The 18,236-nt window shown below is 52.4% G+C and overlaps 1 protein-coding gene across 1 annotated transcript in view; it reads right to left on the bottom strand.

Moving 5' to 3' along the window:
* Positions 1 to 18,236, bottom strand: part of sspo (SCO-spondin) — a 538,757-nt gene that overhangs the window by 270,310 nt on the left and 250,211 nt on the right. Inside the window, exons 49-52 of the mRNA XM_060824077.1 lie at positions 12,658 to 12,837; positions 11,917 to 12,081; positions 8,819 to 8,998; positions 4,548 to 4,677 (exon numbers count right to left, since the gene is read on the bottom strand). Of these exons, the coding sequence (XP_060680060.1) occupies positions 4,548 to 4,677; positions 8,819 to 8,998; positions 11,917 to 12,081; positions 12,658 to 12,837 (655 nt within the window). The remainder of the gene's footprint in view (positions 1 to 4,547; positions 4,678 to 8,818; positions 8,999 to 11,916; positions 12,082 to 12,657; positions 12,838 to 18,236) is intronic.

The following is an 18,236-nucleotide window of genomic DNA, read 5'->3' as shown; positions in this document are numbered from 1 at the left end:
AGTTTCACATCCTTCTGATAGGAAGGAGACCAGAATTACACACAATATTCTAACAGTGGCCTCACCAATGGCCTGTACAGCCGCAATATGACCTACCAACTCCTGTACTCAATACTCTGACCAATAAAGGAAAGCATACCAAACGCTGCCTTCACTATCCTATCTATCTGCAACTCTACTTTCAAGGAGCTATGAACCTGCACTCCAAGGTCTCTTTGTTCAGCAACACTCCCTAGGACCCTACCATTAAGTGTATAAGTCCTGCTAAGATTTGCTTTCCCAAAATGCAGCACCTCGCATTTATCTGAATTAAACTCCATCTGCCACTTCTCAGCCTATTGGCCCATCTGGTCCAGATCCTGTTGTAATCTGAGGTAACCTTCGCTGTCCACTACACCTCCAATTTTGGTGTCATCTACAAACTTACTAACTGTACCTCTTATGTTCACATCTAAATGAGAGACGAGCGTCCATTTTGAACAGAGCGGTGAGGAGAGAGGGTGGAGAGAAGCGAGGGCTGCCGGGAAGTTTTTAAGTGGGTGAGATCTAAACCCATTAGCCCACACCGTAAGGGCCTCCCTCCTACCCACCTCCTCTAACCTTACTAAGAGTCTGTGTACGTTTTCAGGTTTTTTTCAATTTTTTTCCTTTTCTTCTCTTCCTTGTTTAGTCCTGTGTGGGCTTTCAGATTAGTGGGATATGGCTATTAGGGCAGTTACATGTTCCTCCTGCAGAATGTGGCAGGTGAGAGACACTTCACATGTCTCTACCGACTATATCAGCGGGAGGTGCATCCAACTCCAACTCCTCGAAAACCGAGTTAGGGAACTGGAGCTGGAGCTGGATGAACTTCGGATCATCCGGGAGGCTGAGAGGGGAATTGAGAGGATGTACAGGGAGGTGGTCACTCCCCAGACACAGGATAAAGACAGTTGGGTTACAGTCCGGGGGAGGAAAGGGAACCGACATTAGAGCAGGGATCCCCTGTGGCCGTTCCCCTCAGCAATAAGTATACCGTTTTGGATACTGCTGGTGGGGGTCAGCCAACCAGGGGAAAGCCATAGTTGTCAGGTCTCTGGCACTGAGACTCAGAAGGGAAGGGGGGTGCAAATAGAAAAGCGCTAGTGGCAGGGGATTCAGTAGTTAGACGGATTGACAGGAGATTTTGTGGACTCCCGGAAGGTATATTGCCTCCCTGGTACCAGGATCCGGGATGTCACCGATCAGGTTTATAGGGAGAGGGTGAGCAGTCAGAAATCGTGGAACATATTGGCACCAATGATATAGCCAGGAAAGGGATTGAGGATCTGAAAAGTGACTACAGAGAGTTAGGTTGGAAGCTGAAGAGCAGGATGAGTAGAGTAACGATCTCGGGTTTACTACCGGTGCCACAAGATAGTGAGGTGAGGAACAGTCAGTAAATGCAGCTTAACACGTGGCTGCGAGGCTGATGCAGGAGGGAGGGCTTCAGATACCTAGACCATTGGGATACTTTCTGGGGAAAGTGGGACCTGTACATGAGGATGGGTTGCACCTGAACTGGAAGGGGACCAGTGTCCGGAGTGGGAGGTTTGCTCGTGTGGCTTGGGAGGGTTTAAACTAGTTCGGCAAGGGAGTGGGAACCAGAGCCACACATCTGAGACAGGGGTAGCTGTAGATGGGGCAGTGACAGGATGTAATGAATCGATCGGGAGGGTTTTTCACATGGTGAAACAAAGGGATTGGTTAAAGTGCGTCTGCTTTAATGCAAGGAGTGTCAGAAATAAGAGTGACGAACTTCAAGCATGGATCAGTACGTGGGGCTATGATGTCCTGGTCAAAACGGAGACGTGGGTTTCACAGGGGCAGGAATGGGTGCTTGACGTTCCAGGGTTTAGAACGTTTAAAAAGAACAGGGAGGGTGGAAAAAGAGGAGGTGTAGCATTGCTAATCACAACGACAGAAACGAAGGTTGTTGAGGAAGGTTTGCCTACTGAGTCAGTATGGGTGGAAGTTAGGAACAGCAAGGGAACAGCCAGTGCATTGGGGGTTTTCTACAGACCCCCTAATAGCAGTAGGGGGATTGAAGATCTCATAGGCGAGCAGATTTTGGAAAAATGCAGATGTAGCAGGGTTGTTGTTATGGGTGATTTCAACTTTCCCAATAATATCGACAGGAACCTCCTTCGTGCAGATGGTTTGGATGGAGCAGTTTTTGTCAGGTGTGTTCAGGAGGGTTTCCTGACTCAGTATGTAGACAGACTGACGAGGGGAGAGGCCATTTTGGATTTGGTGCTCTGCAACGAGCCAGGACAGGTGTCAGATCTTGGGGTGGGAGAGCACTTTGGTGACAGTGATCACAACTGCCTCACATTTACCACAGCCTTGGAGAGGGAAAGGAGCAGTTACTGAGGGAAGATATTTAATTGGAGAAAAGGAAATTATGACGCTATCAGACAGGAGTTGGGAAGTACAGACTGGGAGCAATTGTTCCACAGAAAGGGCACAGCAGACATGGGGAGACTGGTTAAGGAGCAGTTGTTGCGAGTGATGCACGAATTTGTTCCTCTGAGACAGGTAAGAAGGGGTAAGATTAAGGAACTTTGGATGACGAGAACAGAGAAACTTCTCATTAAAAGGAAGAAGGCAGCTTACGTAAGGTGAAGGAAGCAAGAATCTAGCACAGCTTTAGAGGATTACAGGCTTGCTATAAAGGAGCTCAGAAATGGACTGAGGAGAGCCAGGAGGGGGCACGAGAAAGGCTCGGCAGGAAGAAATAGGGAGAACTCAAAGGCATTTTACTCAAATGTGAGGAATAAGAGAATGATCAAGGAGGAGGTAGAGCCAATCAGGGATAGCGGAGGGAACTTGTGTGTGGAGTCTGAGCAGATAGGGGAAGCCCTGAATGAGTTTCTTGCTTGGGTTTCCACTAAGGAAAGGGACTTTGTTGTGAATGAGAATTTTGAGGAGCTGGGAAACACGCTTGACCAGATCAAAATTGATGAGGTTAATGTGCTGGAAATTTTGTCAAATAAGTCCACGGGGCCAGAGATGAATGTTGTTCCTCTTTTCAAGAAGGGTAATAGGGAAATCCCTGGCAATTACAGACCCGTCAGTCTTACATCTGTGATCAGCAAGGTTTTGGAAAGAATTCTGAGGGATAGGATTTATGACTATTTTGAAAATCATAGAGTGATTAGAGGCAGTCAGCATGGCTTTGTGAGGGGCAGGTTGTGCCTCACAAATCTTATTGAGTTCTTTGAGAAGGTGTCAAGACAGGTCAACGACAGTCAAGCAGTGCTGATGTGGACTTCAGCAAGGCATTTGATAAGGTTCCCCATGGTAGGCTCATTCATAAAGTCAGGAAGTATGGGATACAAGGAGATTTGGCTATCTGGATTCAGAATTGGCTGGCTGACAGAAGCAGAGAGTGGTTGGAGATGGAAAGTATTCTGCCTGGAGGTCAGTGTTGTGTGGGGTCCCGTAGGGCTCTGTTCTTGGGCCTCTGCTCTTTGTAGTTTTTATAAATGACTTGGATGAGGAGGTTGAGGGGTGGGTTAGTAAATTTGCAGATGACACAAAGGTTGGAGGTGTCGTCAATAGTATAGAGGGCTACTGCAGGCTGCAGCGTGACACAGACAAGATGCAGAGCTGGGCTGAGAAATGGCAGATGGAGTTCAACCTGGATAAATGTGAAGTGATGCATTTTGAAAGGTCAGACTTGAATGCTAAATATAGGATTAAAGACAGGATTCTTGGCAGTGTGGAGGAACAGAGGGATCTGGGTGTGTAAGTACATGGATCCCTCAATATTCCCACCCAAGTGGTTAGGGTTGTTAAGAAAGTATATGGTGTTTTAGCTTTCATTAACAGGGGGATTGAGTTTAAGAGCCGTGAGGTTTTGCTGCAGCTCCACAAGTCCCTGGTGAGACCACACTTGGAATATTGTGTCCAGTTCTGGTTGCCCTACTATAGGAAAGATACAGAGGCTTTGGAGAGGGTGCAAAGAAGGTTTACCAGGATGCTGCCTGGACTGGAGGGCTTGTCTTACAAAGCAGTGGTGATGGAAGTGACTGCTGGACATGCAAATGGACAGCAGTGAATTGAGGGTAGCATAGGTTAGGTTATTTTATTTTAGATTACGATTGAACCTCAGCACAACATCATGGGCTGTAGGGCCTGTTCTGTACTGTACTTTTCTATGTTGTATGTTCTAAATCATTTATATTACTGCAAGGTAGTTACTGGAAGATGCAGGATAATGACGATGCGTTAGGATTTTCAGTTAGAGATTCATGATGGGCTGAATGGCCACGATAACATTTCTGTGATTTTGATTAACCTTTCTGCAAATGGAAACAGGACCTTTGTAGGGCCCTCATGATTGTAAACACCTCAATGATCTCTGCCCCCAGTGATATAGAGACCAGTCCTGGATCTGATAATAATCCCTGTGCAACACCACTCATCAAGAAAACACTAGTTCATCAGGACACTTTGCATCCAGGGCAAACAATCCTCATTGTCTATTGGTGGGTTGGTTGGGCTGTAATTGCAGGATTGGTTACCAGTTGCTGCAGTTGGTCATGGTGATGAGTTGTCCAGGTTGGTAAATCTTGTTCCTCCAATGGCAGCGACACTCAGTGATATTCACACAACCATGGTCCTGAAGGAAAAGACCTTTGGGACAACGGCAGCCTGTAACGAAGCAAACATCGCCATGGGATTCAAACATTGCTCTCATTCTGTTCTCATTGCCTTGAACGTTGAGTCACCGGTCGATAGGATAGTGAAGGCAGCATTTGCTATGTCTTTCTGTATTGGTCAGAGTATTGAGTACTGGAGTTGGGAGGTCATGTTGCGGCTGTACAGGACATTGGTTAGGCCACTGTTGGAATATTGTGTGCAATTCTGGTCTCCTTCCTATCGGAAAGATGTTGTGAAACTTGAAAGGGTTCAGAAAAGATTTACAAGGATATTGCCAGGGTTGGAGGATCTGAGCTACAGGGAGAGGCTGGACAGGCTGGGGCTGTTTTCCCTGGAGTGTCGGAGGCTGAGGGGTGACCTTATGGAGGTTTATAAAATCAGGAGATGCATGGATAGGATAAATAGGCAAAGTCTTTTCTCTGGGATGGGGGACCCCAGAACTAGAGGGCGGTGTCGGGGGGGGGGGGGGAATAGGCATTGGGTTGGGGTTCTGGAGGTTTGGTTTCTGGAGGGGTATCAGTGTCGGGGTGGTCAGTGTCTGGGGGTGTTTTGGTGTCGGGGGATGGTGTGGAGGGTGGTGTCTGGGATAGGGGAGGATTGGTTACAGGGTCAGTGTCTGGGGTGTGGGGGGGGAAGTCGATGTCAGGATGGGGGGGTTCAGTATTGGGATGGGAGACCAGCGCTGGGAGCAGGGTGTCAGTGTCTGGAGTGGGATGGTTGGTGTCAGGATGTAAGGTGCGTGAGGGGGGTGGGGGGTGTTGGGTTGGGGAGGGGTCGGTGTCTGTGGAGGGGGTCAGTGATGGGGGTCAGTGATGGGGGGGTCAGTGATGGGGGGGTCGGTGATGGGGGGTCGGTGATGGGGGGGCGGTGATGGGGGGTTCGGTGATGGGGGAGTCAGTGATGGGGGGGTCGGTGATGGGGGGGTCGGTGTCTGTGAGGGGGTCAGTGAAGGGGGGGTCGGTGTCTGTGAGTGGGTCAGTGATGGGGGGGGTCGGTGTCTGTGAGTGGGTCGGTGATGGTGGGGTCAGTGTCTGTGAGGGGGTCGGTGTCTGTGAGGGGGTCGGTGATGGGGGGGTCGGTGATGGGGGGGTCGGTGATGGGGGGGCGGTGTCTGTGAGGGGGTCGGTGATGGGGGGGTCGGTGATGGGGGCGGTGTCTGTGAGGGGGTCGGTGATGGGGAGGTCAGTGATGGGTGGGTCAGTGATGGGGGGGGTCGGTGATGGGGGGGTCGGTGTCTGTTGGGGGGGTCGGTGTCTGTGAGGGGGTCGGTGATGGGGGGGTCGGTGATGGGGGGGCGGTGTCTGGGAGGGGGTCGGTGATGGGGGGGTCGGTGATGGGGGCGGTGTCTGTGAGGGGGTCGGTGATGGGGGGGTCAGTGATGGGTGGGTCAGTGATGGGGGGGTCGGTGATGGGGGGGTCGGTGTCTGTTGGGGGGGTCAGTGTCTGTGAGGGGGTCAGTGATGGGGGGGTCGGTGTCTGTGAGGGGGTCAGTGATGGGGGGGCCGGTGTCTGTGAGGGGGTCAGTGATGGGGGGGCTGGTGATGGGGGGGGGGTCGGTGTCTGTGAGGGGTTCGGTGATGGGGGGGCGGTGTCTGTGAGGGGGTTGGTGATGGGGGGGTCGGTGATGGGGGGTTCGGTGATGGGGGGGTCGGTGATGGCGAGGTCGGTGATGGGGGGGCGGTGATGGGGGATTCGGTGATGGGGGGGTCGGTGATGGGGGGGTCGGTGATGGGGGGGCGGTGATGAGGGGGTCGGTGATGGGGGGGTCGGTGATGGGGGGTCGGAGATGGGGGGGTCGGTGATGGGGGGGTCGGTGTCTGTGAGGGGGTCGGTGATGGGGGGTCGGTGATGGGGGGGTCGGTGTCTGTGAGGGGGTCGGTGATGGGGGGTCGGTGATGGGGGGTCGGTGATGGGGGGGTCGGTGATGGGGGGGTCAGTGATGGGGGGGCGGTGATGGGGAGTTCGGTGATGGGGGAGTCGGTGATGGGGGGGTCAGTGATGGGGGGGTCGGTGTCTGTGAGGGGGTCGGTGATGGGGGGTCGGTGATGGGGGGCGGTGATGGGGGGGCGGTGACGGGGGGGTCGGTGATGGGGGGGCGGTGATGGGGGGTTCGGTGATGGGGGAGTCGGTGATGGGGGGGCGGTGATGGGTGGGTCAGTGATGGGGGGGTCGGTGATGGGGGGGTCGGTGTCTGTGAGGGGGTCAGTGATGGGGGGGTCGGTGTCTGTGAGGGGGTCGGTGATGGGGGGTCGGTGATGGGGGGGGCGGTGTCTGTGAGGGGGTCGGTGATGGGGGGGTCGGTGATGGGGGGGCGGTGATGGGGGGTTCGGTGATGGGGGAGTCGGTGATGGGGGGGCGGTGATGGGGGGTGTCAGTGATGGGGGGGCGGTGTCTGTGAGGGGGTCGGTGATGGGGGGGTCGGTGATGGGGGAGTCGGTGATGGGGTCAGTGATGGGGGGGTCAGTGATGGGGGGGCGGTGTCTGTGAGGGGGTCAGTGATGAGGGGGCCGGTGATGGGGGGGCCGGTGATGGGGGGGTCGGTGTCTGTGAGGGGGTCGGTGATGAGGGGGCCGGTGATGGGGGAGTCGGTGATGGGGGGGTCAGTGATGGGGGGGGTCAGTGATGGGGGGGGCGGTGTCTGTGAGGGGGTCGGTGTCTGTGAGGGGGGTCGGTGTCTGTGAGGGGGTCGGTGATGAGGGGGTCGGTGTCTGTGAGGGGGTCAGTGATGGGGGGGGTCGGTGATGGGGGGTTTGGTGATGGGGGGGTCGGTGATGGGGGGGTCGGTGATGAGGGGGTCGGTGTCTGTGAGGGGGCCGGTGATGAGGGGGTCGGTGTCTGTGAGGGGGGTCGGTGTCTGTGAGGGGGTCAGTGATGGGGGGGGTCGGTGTCTGTGAGGGGGTCGGTGTGGGGATGAAGCCATTATTCGGGGATCACCGTCTGAGTCATACCTTCCAGGCATTTCCAATTACAGCTTGTCCCTGAGCTCAGCTCCTGACACGAGGCTGGACAGGGATCATGGGAGAGAGCGTCACATCCATCATGTGGTACATAGACCATCCCAGGATCACAGTCTGAGGGAGGAAGGGAAACAGGTGAGAAAACATTGTAAAACTGGGGAGGGAGAGTCCCCTTACCCAGAGATAACTCAGCATTCCAAATTTAGTATTTCAGTATCTATCTGTGTCACATTTGTAACCAACTTTCTGTCAATGTGAGAGAATGGAATAGCCTATGAGAATGACCCGGGTTCAATTCCCGACTCAGGCGACTGACTGTGTGGAGTTTGCACGTTCTCCCTGTGTCTGCGTGGGTTTCCTCTGGGTGCTCCGGTTTCCTCCCACAGTCCAAAGATGTGCGGGTCAGGTGAATTGGCCATGCTAAATTGCCCGTTGTGTTAGGTAAGGGGTATATGTAAGGGTATGGGTGGGTTGCGCTTCGGCGGGTCGGTGTGGACTTGTTGGGCCGAAGGGCCTGTTTCCACACTGTAAGTAATCTAATCTAATCTAATCTAATCTAATTAACAAATCCCCAGATGGTGCTGGGTCATCGGGCAACAATCACCTGACATTGGCCAAAAAGACTTACATTGATGGGCAGCTCCCAAAATAAGGGGCATGATGATCCAGGGAGATGAGCCACACTGGGTCGGACTGTGGCAGCAGGGCGGGGGGTTTGGGGATTGGAGTTGCCCTTCATCAGCCCGAGGGGTGAACAAAGGTTGTTGGAACAGAGACCACAACAAAAGGACTTAGGACTGGAATATGGGAGCAATGTGGCCTTCACTTTCCCATTCTATAGAATGGCTTCAGGATCAGTCAAGTATTCTGACCTGTCCCAGTCTATATTTCACTTCTTATCCTGATGCACTACATTGAAACAGCTGTTTTTCTATAAACTATCAGGAAATTGCCTCTGTTAGGCAACTGAGATCACCAAATCCCTAAAATTACCCTGCGGTGGGCACAGTGGGTCAGGAACAGTTCAGGAGGTAGGCAGTGACTGGAGGCCAGTGCTGATTAATGCCAGTGAACTCTATTGAACCACAGAAATGATATAGCACAGAAAGGGCCATTCAGCTCTTCTTGTCCATGTCAGGCCAAAGACACCCAGATGCCCTTCCTCATCAACTCACCAGTGGTGCCCTCACAGAGCTGACGGTTACAGGACTCTGTTTCCATGGCGATGCCCGGACACGACTGGCCTTCGTTCTTTGGTGGTGGATTCACACAGTCCCGGTGACGGGATCGAACTCCACCGCTACACTCTGCATCACAGACTGACCAATCACTCCACTCTGACCATTGACCATTGACTGTCAAAGAGACACATTGGCTTAGAGTCTCATTCTATCTCTGCAGTCCCCAGGATGAACACACACACACACACACACACCCAGGAGGTCTAACATTGTCAAATCTAAATTCAATAAAAAGCTGGAATTAAGAGTCTAATGAAACTGAGAACCCATTGTTGGAAAAACCTATCTGGTTCACTAATGTCCTTTAGGGATGGAAGCTACCATCTTTCCTCGGTCTGGATTACACGTGACTCCAGACCCACAGTCATGTGGCTGATTCTTACCTTTTTTTTAACAATTAGGGATAGGTAATAAATGTATATCCTGGACCCGAACCACTCACTGGGTGAAAACATTACTCCTCATGTCTCTATTGCAATTTTTTCCAATGACCTTAAATCTTGTATCCTCTCAAATATGATTCATTCACCAATAGGTTTCTCCCAACACACCGTGTCCGGAGCTCTCAGGATTTTGAAAACCCTCCCAGCTTTCTGTTCTTCATAGAGAACACTCCTAACTCCTCCAATCTGTCTCCCTTTGAACTGACTGCACCCCACACTCTCAGATCCAACACTGACATTGTAATTAATCCAAGGGGGTGTTAATGTTGTCTGACAAACTGAGCACAACATTTCAGAGGCTGACCGCCAGCTTTCAGATACCTCCCCCTATCTCCCGGGACCATGACCCTACCATTGACCATCAGGCCATTGTGTCATGATGTCACCAGTCTCTTCACATCTGGATCTCCCCCCTCCCCAGTCCCCACTTTTACAGCTTCCCAGTTCATTGTCCCCCAATGCCACATAGCGTGCTTCATCCTTCTTCCCAAAACCTACAAAAAGGCCGATCCGGGCAGACCCACTGTTTCTGCCTGCTCCTGCCCCACAGAACTCATCTCTTCCTACCTTAACTCGATTATTCTTTCTGGGTTCCCTCCATTTCCATTTACATCTGCAATTTTTCTGGCTACTTAAGTAAGTTTCCGGATTTCTAGTTGGAGGCTCCAGCCTCCTACTCTTTGCCACGGATATGAAATCCCTTCACATGTCCATCCTCCATCAGGATGGTCTCAGGGCTCTCTCCTTCTTCCTGGAAAAAATGGTTTCTCCAATCTATCTCCCGGCCTGAAGCACCTCATCCCTGGAACTTCATACACCTCACAAACACTTGCTGTGACAATAGACAATAGACAATAGGTGCAGGAGTAGGCCATTCTGCCCTTCGAGCCTGCACCACCATTCAATATGATCATGGCTGATCATCCTTAATCAGTATCCTGTTCCTGCCTTATCTCCATAACCCTTGATTCCACTATCCTTGAGAGCTCTATCCAACTCTTTCTTAAATGAATCCAGAGACTGGGCCTCCACTGCCCTCTGGGGCAGAGCATTCCACACAGCCACCACTCTCTGGGTGAAGAAATTTCTCATCTCTGTCCTAAATGGTCTATCCCGTATTTTTAAGCTGTGTCCTCTGGTTCGGCACTCACCCATCAGCGGAAACATGTTTCCTGCCGCCAGAGTGTCCAATGCTTTAATAATCTTATATGTCTCAGTCAGATCCCCTCTCAGTCTTCTAAACTCAAGGGTATACAAGCCCAGTCGCTCCAATCTTTCAATGTAAGGTAGTCCCGCCATTCCAGAAATTGACCTCGTGAACCTACGCTGCACTCCCTCAATAGCCAGAATGTCTTTCCTCAAATTTGGAGATCAGAACTGCACACATTACTCCAGGTGTGGTCTCACCAGGGCCCTGTACAGCTGCAGAAGAACCTCTTTGCTTCTATACTCAATCCCTATTGTTATGAAGGCCAGCATGCTATTAGCCTTCTTCACTACCTACTGTACCTACATGCTTACCTTCATTGACTGGTGCACAAGAACACCCAGATCTCTTTGTACTGCTCCTTTACCTAAATTGACTCCATTGAGGTAGTAATCTGCCTTCCTGTTCTTGCCACCAAAGTGGGTAACCATACATTTATCCACATTAAACTGCATTTGCCATGCATCTGCCCACTCACCTAACTTGTCCAGGTCACCCTGTAATCTCCTAACATCCTCCTCAAATTTCACCCTGCCACCCAGCTTAGTATCATCAGCAAATTTGCTAATGTTATTGCTAATACCATCTTCTATATCATTAACATATATTGTAAAAAGCTGCGGTCCCAGCACGGATCCCTGTGGTACCCCACTGGTCTCTGCCTGCCATTCCGAAATGGAGCCGTTTATCACTACTCTTTGTTTCCTGTCAGCCAACCAACTTTCAATCCAAATTAGTAATTCGCCTCCAATACCATGCGCCCTAATTTTGCTCACTAACCTCCTATGTGGGACTTTATCAAAAGCTTTCTGAAAGTCCAGGTACACTACATCTACTGGATCTCCCTCGTCCATCTTCAGAGTTGCATCCTCAAATGATTCCAGATTAGTCAAGCGTGATTTCCCCTTCATAAATCCATGCTGACTCTGACCTATCCTGTTACTGCTATCCAGATGTGTTGTAATTTCATCCTTTATAATAGACTCCAGCTCTTTCCCACCACTGAGGTCAGACTAACTGGTCTATAATTTCCTGCTTTCTCTCTCCCACCTTTCTTAAATAGTGGTATAACATTAGCCACCCTCCAATCCGCAGGAACTGATCCTGAATCTATCAAACTCTGGAAAATAATCACCAACGCATCCACGATTTCCCGGGCCACCTCCTTCAGTACCCTGGGATGTAGACCATCAGGCCCCGGGGACTTATCAACCTTCAGACCTAACAGTCTCTCCAACACCAATTCCTGGCAAATATAAATTCCCTTCAGTTCAGGTCCTTCAGCCACTGTTACCTCAGGGAGATCACACTGTAGCAGGAAAGGCTAGGCTAGCTTGCTCCTGTGTACGTGCCGCGTGAGTAGTTCTGAGCAAGTCACTCACCTGGGCAGGCCTGGATAAAGCAGGCACGAGAATCCCACAATATAACATCGCACTGTCCCCCAGGGAGAGCCGGGCGCAGGATATCTCTCTGTCGGAACCTTACACCCAAACTGCAGCTCTGAGTGCATGCACTCCACTGGGTCCATTCAGAGGCCACACAGTGCACTGTGAAAATACACAGAGTGCAGCTCAATGTTCCATCAGGAAATGGCCAATCTCTACTTATAACACAAGAACCAGTTAATCACCTCAACAACTCACATCGTCATTCACTTTCAACACATGAAAATTATCCCAATCCCATTAACTAACTTCATCAAACTTATCAATCTCTTCCCCTGACACATGGAAAGTCTACCCCAACATTTGACTGTGGCCTTGACATTGAGGCTATGTCCAATCAGGTGAATGGGAGGATAGGCATGAGGGACTGAATGGTCTACTCCTATTCCTTGTTCACATAACCCCTGGTCATCAGGCCTTGGACCTCATCCTTCCCTCCTCCAGCCCTTTTTTTCTCACTCCTCCATCTCCTGCAACGGTATTCCCCTCCCACCCCCATTCCTCTCTCCCACACCCCTCTCCACCTCCCCATATCTCTACCTCACCACCCCATACTCTCTCCACCCCATACCCTCTCCATCCTGTCCCTCCCACACCCTCTCTACATGCCCCACCGTGTGTTACACACACACACACACACACACACACACACACACACTCTCTCTCTCTCTATCTTACCACAGTCCTTCTCATCTGAACCATCCTGACAGTCCTGCTGCAAGTTGCATTGTTGGTGCTGGCTCACACACTCTCCGCTGCCACACTGGAACTGTTTCACTGAACAGGATCTGCTTCTATTGGTCAATGGAATCAATTCAGGAGCCCCTCGGTTTGGAGTCACAGAGGCAGGAGTGGGACCTGAAACAATAGCAGGAAGCAATAGTCAGAGTGTAGGGATCCCACAGCTATCGATCACAAAATTCCACAACATAACAGAAGGACTGAGTGTCCTGGTCTCCGCGTCAGTCAGTGTCTGAGTGTCCTGGTCTCCGCGTCAGTCAGTGTCTGAGTGTCCTGGTCTCCGAGTCAGTCAGTGTCTGAGTGTCCTGGTCTCCAAGTCAGTCAGTGTCTGAGTGTCCTGGTCTCCACGTCAGTCAGTGTCTGAGTGTCCTGGTCTCTGAGTCAGTCAGTGTCTGAGTGTCTTGGTCTCCACGTCAGTCAGTGTCTGAGTGTCCTGGTCTCCGCGTCAGTCAGTGTCTGAGTGTCCTGGTCTCTGAGTCAGTCAGTGTCTGAGTGTCCTGGTCTCCGCGTCAGTCAGTGTCTGAGTGTCCTGGGTCTCCGCGTCAGTCAGCGACTGAGTGTCCTGGTCTCCGCGTCAGTCAGTGTCTGAGTGTCCTGGTCTCCGCGTCAGTCAGTGTCTGAGTGTCCTGGTCTCTGAGTCAGTCAGTGTCTGAGTGTCCTGGTCTCTGAGTCAGTCAGTGTCTGAGTGTCCTGGGTCTCCGCGTCAGTCAGTGTCTGAGTGTCCTGGTCTCTGAGTCAGTCAGTGTCTGAGTGTCCTGGTCTCCGCGTCAGTCAGTGTCTGAGTGTCCTGGGTCTCCGCGTCAGTCAGCGACTGAGTGTCCTGGTCTCCGCGTCAGTCAGTGTCTGAGTGTCCTGGTCTCCGCGTCAGTCAGTGTCCGAGTGTCCTGGTCTCCGCGTCAGTCAGTGTCTGAGTGTCCTGGGTCTCCGCGTCAGTCAGCGACTGAGTGTCCTGGTCTCCGCGTCAGTCAGTGTCTGAGTGTCCTGGTCTCCGCGTCAGTCAGTGTCTGAGTGTCCTGGTCTCCGAGTCAGTCAGTGTCTGAGTGTCCTGGTCTCCGTGTCAGTCAGTGTCTGAGTGTCCTGGGTCTCCGCATCAGTCAGTGTCTGAGTGTCCTGGTCTCCACGTCAGTCAGTGTCTGAGTGTCCTGGTCTCCGTGTCAGTCAGTGTCTGAGTGTCCTGGGTCTCCGCATCAGTCAGTGTCTGAGTGTCCTGGTCTCCGCGTCAGTCAGTGTCCGAGTGTCCTGGTCTCCGTGTCAGTCAGCGACTGAGTGTCCTGGTCTCCGCGTCAGTCAGTGTCTGAGTGTCCTGGTCTCCGCGTCAGTCAGTGTCTGAGTGTCCTGGGTCTCCGCGTCAGTCAGCGACTGAGTGTCCTGGTCTCCGCGTCAGTCAGTGTCTGAGTGTCCTGGTCTCCGCGTCAGTCAGTGTCTGAGTGTCCTGGGTCTCCGCGTCAGTCAGCGACTGAGTGTCCTGGTCTCCGCGTCAGTCAGTGTCTGAGTGTCCTGGGTCTCCGCATCAGTCAGTGTCTGAGTGTCCTGGTCTCCGCGTCAGTCAGTGACTGAGTGTCCTGGGTCTCCGCGTCAGTCAGTGTCTGAGTGTCCTGGTCTCCGTGTCAGTCAGTGTCTGAGTGTCCTGGTCTCCGCGTCAGTCAGTGTCTGAGTGTCCTGGTCTCTGAGTCAGTCAGTGTCTGAGTGTCCTGGTCTCCGCGTCAGTCAGTGACTGAGTGTCCTGGTCTCCGCGTCAGTCAGTGTCTGAGTGTCCTGGTCTCCGCATCAGTCAGTGTCTGAGTGTCCTGGGTCTCCGCGTCAGTCAGTGTCTGAGTGTCCTGGTCTCCGCGTCAGTCAGTGTCTGAGTGTCCTGGTCTCCAAGTCAGTCAGTGTCTGAGTGTCCTGGGTCTCCGCGTCAGTCAGTGTCTGAGTGTCCTGGTCTCCGCGTAAGTCAGTGACTGAGTGTCCTGGGTCTCCGCGTCAGTCAGTGTCTGAGTGTCCTGGGTGTCCGCGTCAGTCAGTGTCTGAGTGTCCTGGTCTCCGCGTCAGTCAGTGTCTGAGTGTCCTGGTCTCCGAGTCAGTCAGTGTCTGAGTGTCCTGGTCTCCGAGTCAGTCAGTGTCTGAGTGTCCTGGTCTCTGGGTCAGTCAGTGTCTGAGTGTCCTGGTCTCCACGTCAGTCAGTGTCTGAGTGTCCTGGTCTCTGAGTCAGTCAGTGTCTGAGTGTCCTGGTCTCTGAGTCAGTCAGTGTCTGAGTGTCCTGGTCTCCGCGTCAGTCAGTGTCTGAGTGTCCTGGGTCTCCGCGTCAGTCAGCGACTGAGTGTCCTGGTCTCCGCGTCAGTCAGTGTCTGAGTGTCCTGGTCTCCGCGTCAGTCAGTGTCTGAGTGTCCTGGTCTCTGAGTCAGTCAGTGTCTGAGTGTCCTGGGTCTCCGCGTCAGTCAGTGTCTGAGTGTCCTGGTCTCTGAGTCAGTCAGTGTCTGAGTGTCCTGGTCTCCGCGTCAGTCAGTGTCTGAGTGTCCTGGGTCTCCGCGTCAGTCAGCGACTGAGTGTCTTGGTCTCCGCGTCAGTCAGTGTCTGAGTGTCCTGGTCTCCGCGTCAGTCAGTGTCTGAGTGTCCTGGTCTCCAAGTCAGTCAGTGTCTGAGTGTCCTGGGTCTCCGCGTCAGTCAGTGTCTGAGTGTCCTGGTCTCCGCGTCAGTCAGTGTCTGAGTGTCCTGGTCTCCGAGTCAGTCAGTGTCTGAGTGTCCTGGGTCTCCGCGTCAGTCAGTGTCTGAGTGTCCTGGTCTCCACGTCAGTCAGTGTCTGAGTGTCCTGGTCTCCGCGTCAGTCAGTGTCTGAGTGTCCTGGTCTCTGAGTCAGTCAGTGTCTGAGTGTCCTGGTCTCCGCGTCAGTCAGTGTCCGAGTGTCCTGGTCTCCGTGTCAGTCAGCGACTGAGTGTCCTGGTCTCCGCGTCAGTCAGTGTCTGAGTGTCCTGGTCTCCGCGTCAGTCAGTGTCTGAGTGTCCTGGGTCTCCGCGTCAGTCAGCGACTGAGTGTCCTGGTCTCCGCGTCAGTCAGTGTCTGAGTGTCCTGGTCTCCGCGTCAGTCAGTGTCTGAGTGTCCTGGGTCTCCGCGTCAGTCAGCGACTGAGTGTCCTGGGTCTCCGCGTCAGTCAGTGTCTGAGTGTCCTGGGTGTCCGCGTCAGTCAGTGTCTGAGTGTCCTGGTCTCCGCGTCAGTCAGTGTCTGAGTGTCCTGGTCTCCGAGTCAGTCAGTGTCTGAGTGTCCTGGTCTCCGAGTCAGTCAGTGTCTGAGTGTCCTGGTCTCTGGGTCAGTCAGTGTCTGAGTGTCCTGGTCTCCACGTCAGTCAGTGTCTGAGTGTCCTGGTCTCCACGTCAGTCAGTGTCTTAGTGTCCTGGTCTCTGAGTCAGTCAGTGTCTGAGTGTCCTGGTCTCCGCGTCAGTCAGTGTCTGAGTGTCCTGGGTCTCCGCGTCAGTCAGCGACTGAGTGTCTTGGTCTCCGCGTCAGTCAGTGTCTGAGTGTCCTGGTCTCCGCGTCAGTCAGTGTCTGAGTGTCCTGGTCTCTGAGTCAGTCAGTGTCTGAGTGTCCTGGTCTCTGAGTCAGTCAGTGTCTGAGTGTCCTGGGTCTCCGCGTCAGTCAGTGTCTGAGTGTCCTGGTCTCTGAGTCAGTCAGTGTCTGAGTGTCCTGGTCTCCGCGTCAGTCAGTGTCTGAGTGTCCTGGGTCTCCGCGTCAGTCAGCGACTGAGTGTCCTGGTCTCCGCGTCAGTCAGTGTCTGAGTGTCCTGGTCTCCGCGTCAGTCAGTGTCTGAGTGTCCTGGTCTCCAAGTCAGTCAGTGTCTGAGTGTCCTGGGTCTCCGCGTCAGTCAGTGTCTGAGTGTCCTGGTCTCCGCGTCAGTCAGTGTCTGAGTGTCCTGGTCTCCGAGTCAGTCAGTGTCTGAGTGTCCTGGTCTCCGTGTCAGTCAGTGTCTGAGTGTCCTGGGTCTCCGCGTCAGTCAGTGTCTGAGTGTCCTGGTCTCCGCGTCAGTCAGTGACTGAGTGTCCTGGTCTCCGCATCAGTCAGTGTCTGAGTGTCCTGGGTCTCCGCGTCAGTCAGTGTCTGAGTGTCCTGGTCTCCGCGTCAGTCAGTGTCTGAGTGTCATGGGTGTCCGCGTCAGTCAGTGTCTGAGTGTCCTGGTCTCCGCGTCAGTCAGTGTCTGAATGTCCTGGTCTCCGCGTCAGTCAGTGTGCAGCTCCACTCCGTGAGAATGAAGGTAAATGGAGTTTATTGTAAGACATTGGAACATAAAAGTTGGGAAGTTTTGTCTAATTGGTCAAGGGGAGGCAGTGTTAATGTCCCGAGACTAGTAATCCTGAGCTGATTATTCTGGAGGAATGGTTCAAATCCCATCAAGGTGGATGAGGGAGTTTAAATTAAATAAAGGTCTGGAATACTGAAACAAAAGGCTGCCTAATGGTCATGATGTTTCATTGTACAATTAGATTAGATTACTTACAGTGTGGAAACAGGCCCTTCGGCCCAACAAGTCCACACCGACCCGCCGAAGCGAAACCCACCCATTCCCCTACATTTACCCCTTACCTAACACTATGGGCAATTTAGCATGGCCAATTCACCTGACCCACACAGCTTTGGACTGTGGGAGGAAACCGGAGCACCCGGAGGAAACCCACGCAGACACAGGGAGAATGTGCAACTCCACACAGTCAGTCACCTGAGTCAGGAATTGAACCCAGGTCTGCTGGTACTGTGAGGCAGCAGTGCTAACCACTGTGCCACCGTGCCGCCCTATTAATATAGAAGGAAATCTTACTCATTTTGTCTATAGGTGATTCCAAACCCATAGCAGTGTGGTTTAGTCTTCACTGTCCTCTGGTAACTAGGAAAGGACTATACAAGCAGCTCTGACCAGTGACACCCATGCGCCAGGAGTGAAGAAAATAAAGCCTTTGTGTTATCTGCAGATTTAGCTGCATTTCCCACTCACCACCACAGTCATATTGAGGTTTATAAAATCATGAGGGGCATAGATAAGTTGAAGGTCTTTTCCCCAGGGTAGGGGAGTCCAAAACTAGAGGGCATGGGTTTAAGGTGAGAGGGGAAAGATTTGAAAGGGACCTAAGGGGTAACTTTTTCACAGAGAGGATGGCTTGTATATAGAATGAGCTGCCAGAGGAAATGGTGGATGCAATACAATTACAACATTTGAAAAAATATTCAGATAGGTACATGATACCAAATGCAGGCAAATGGGACTAGTTTAGTTTGGGATATCTGGCTGGCATGGAGGTGTTGGGCTGAAGGGTCTGTTTCTGTGCCGTATGACTCTCTGACTCGAGTCATCAATGTCCATTGTAAAGGTTGAGGCCCCTGTACTGACCCCTGCAGGTCACATCCTGCCAATCAGAAAAAGATCCATTTATACACACTTTACTTCCTGTTAGCCAGCCAATCCACACCCAGCGTTGGCCCTTACACCATCAGTTTCTATTAACCAGAGTGACTTTTGATGTGACAACTTATCAAACATCTTCTGAAAAACCCA

This window comes from Hemiscyllium ocellatum, chromosome 4 (genome assembly GCF_020745735.1).
Source record: "Hemiscyllium ocellatum isolate sHemOce1 chromosome 4, sHemOce1.pat.X.cur, whole genome shotgun sequence".
Taxonomy (NCBI): Eukaryota; Metazoa; Chordata; class Chondrichthyes; order Orectolobiformes; family Hemiscylliidae; genus Hemiscyllium; species Hemiscyllium ocellatum.
The sequence above is the reverse complement of the archived record's forward strand: the minus strand, read 5'-3'. Positions and strand labels throughout refer to the sequence as shown.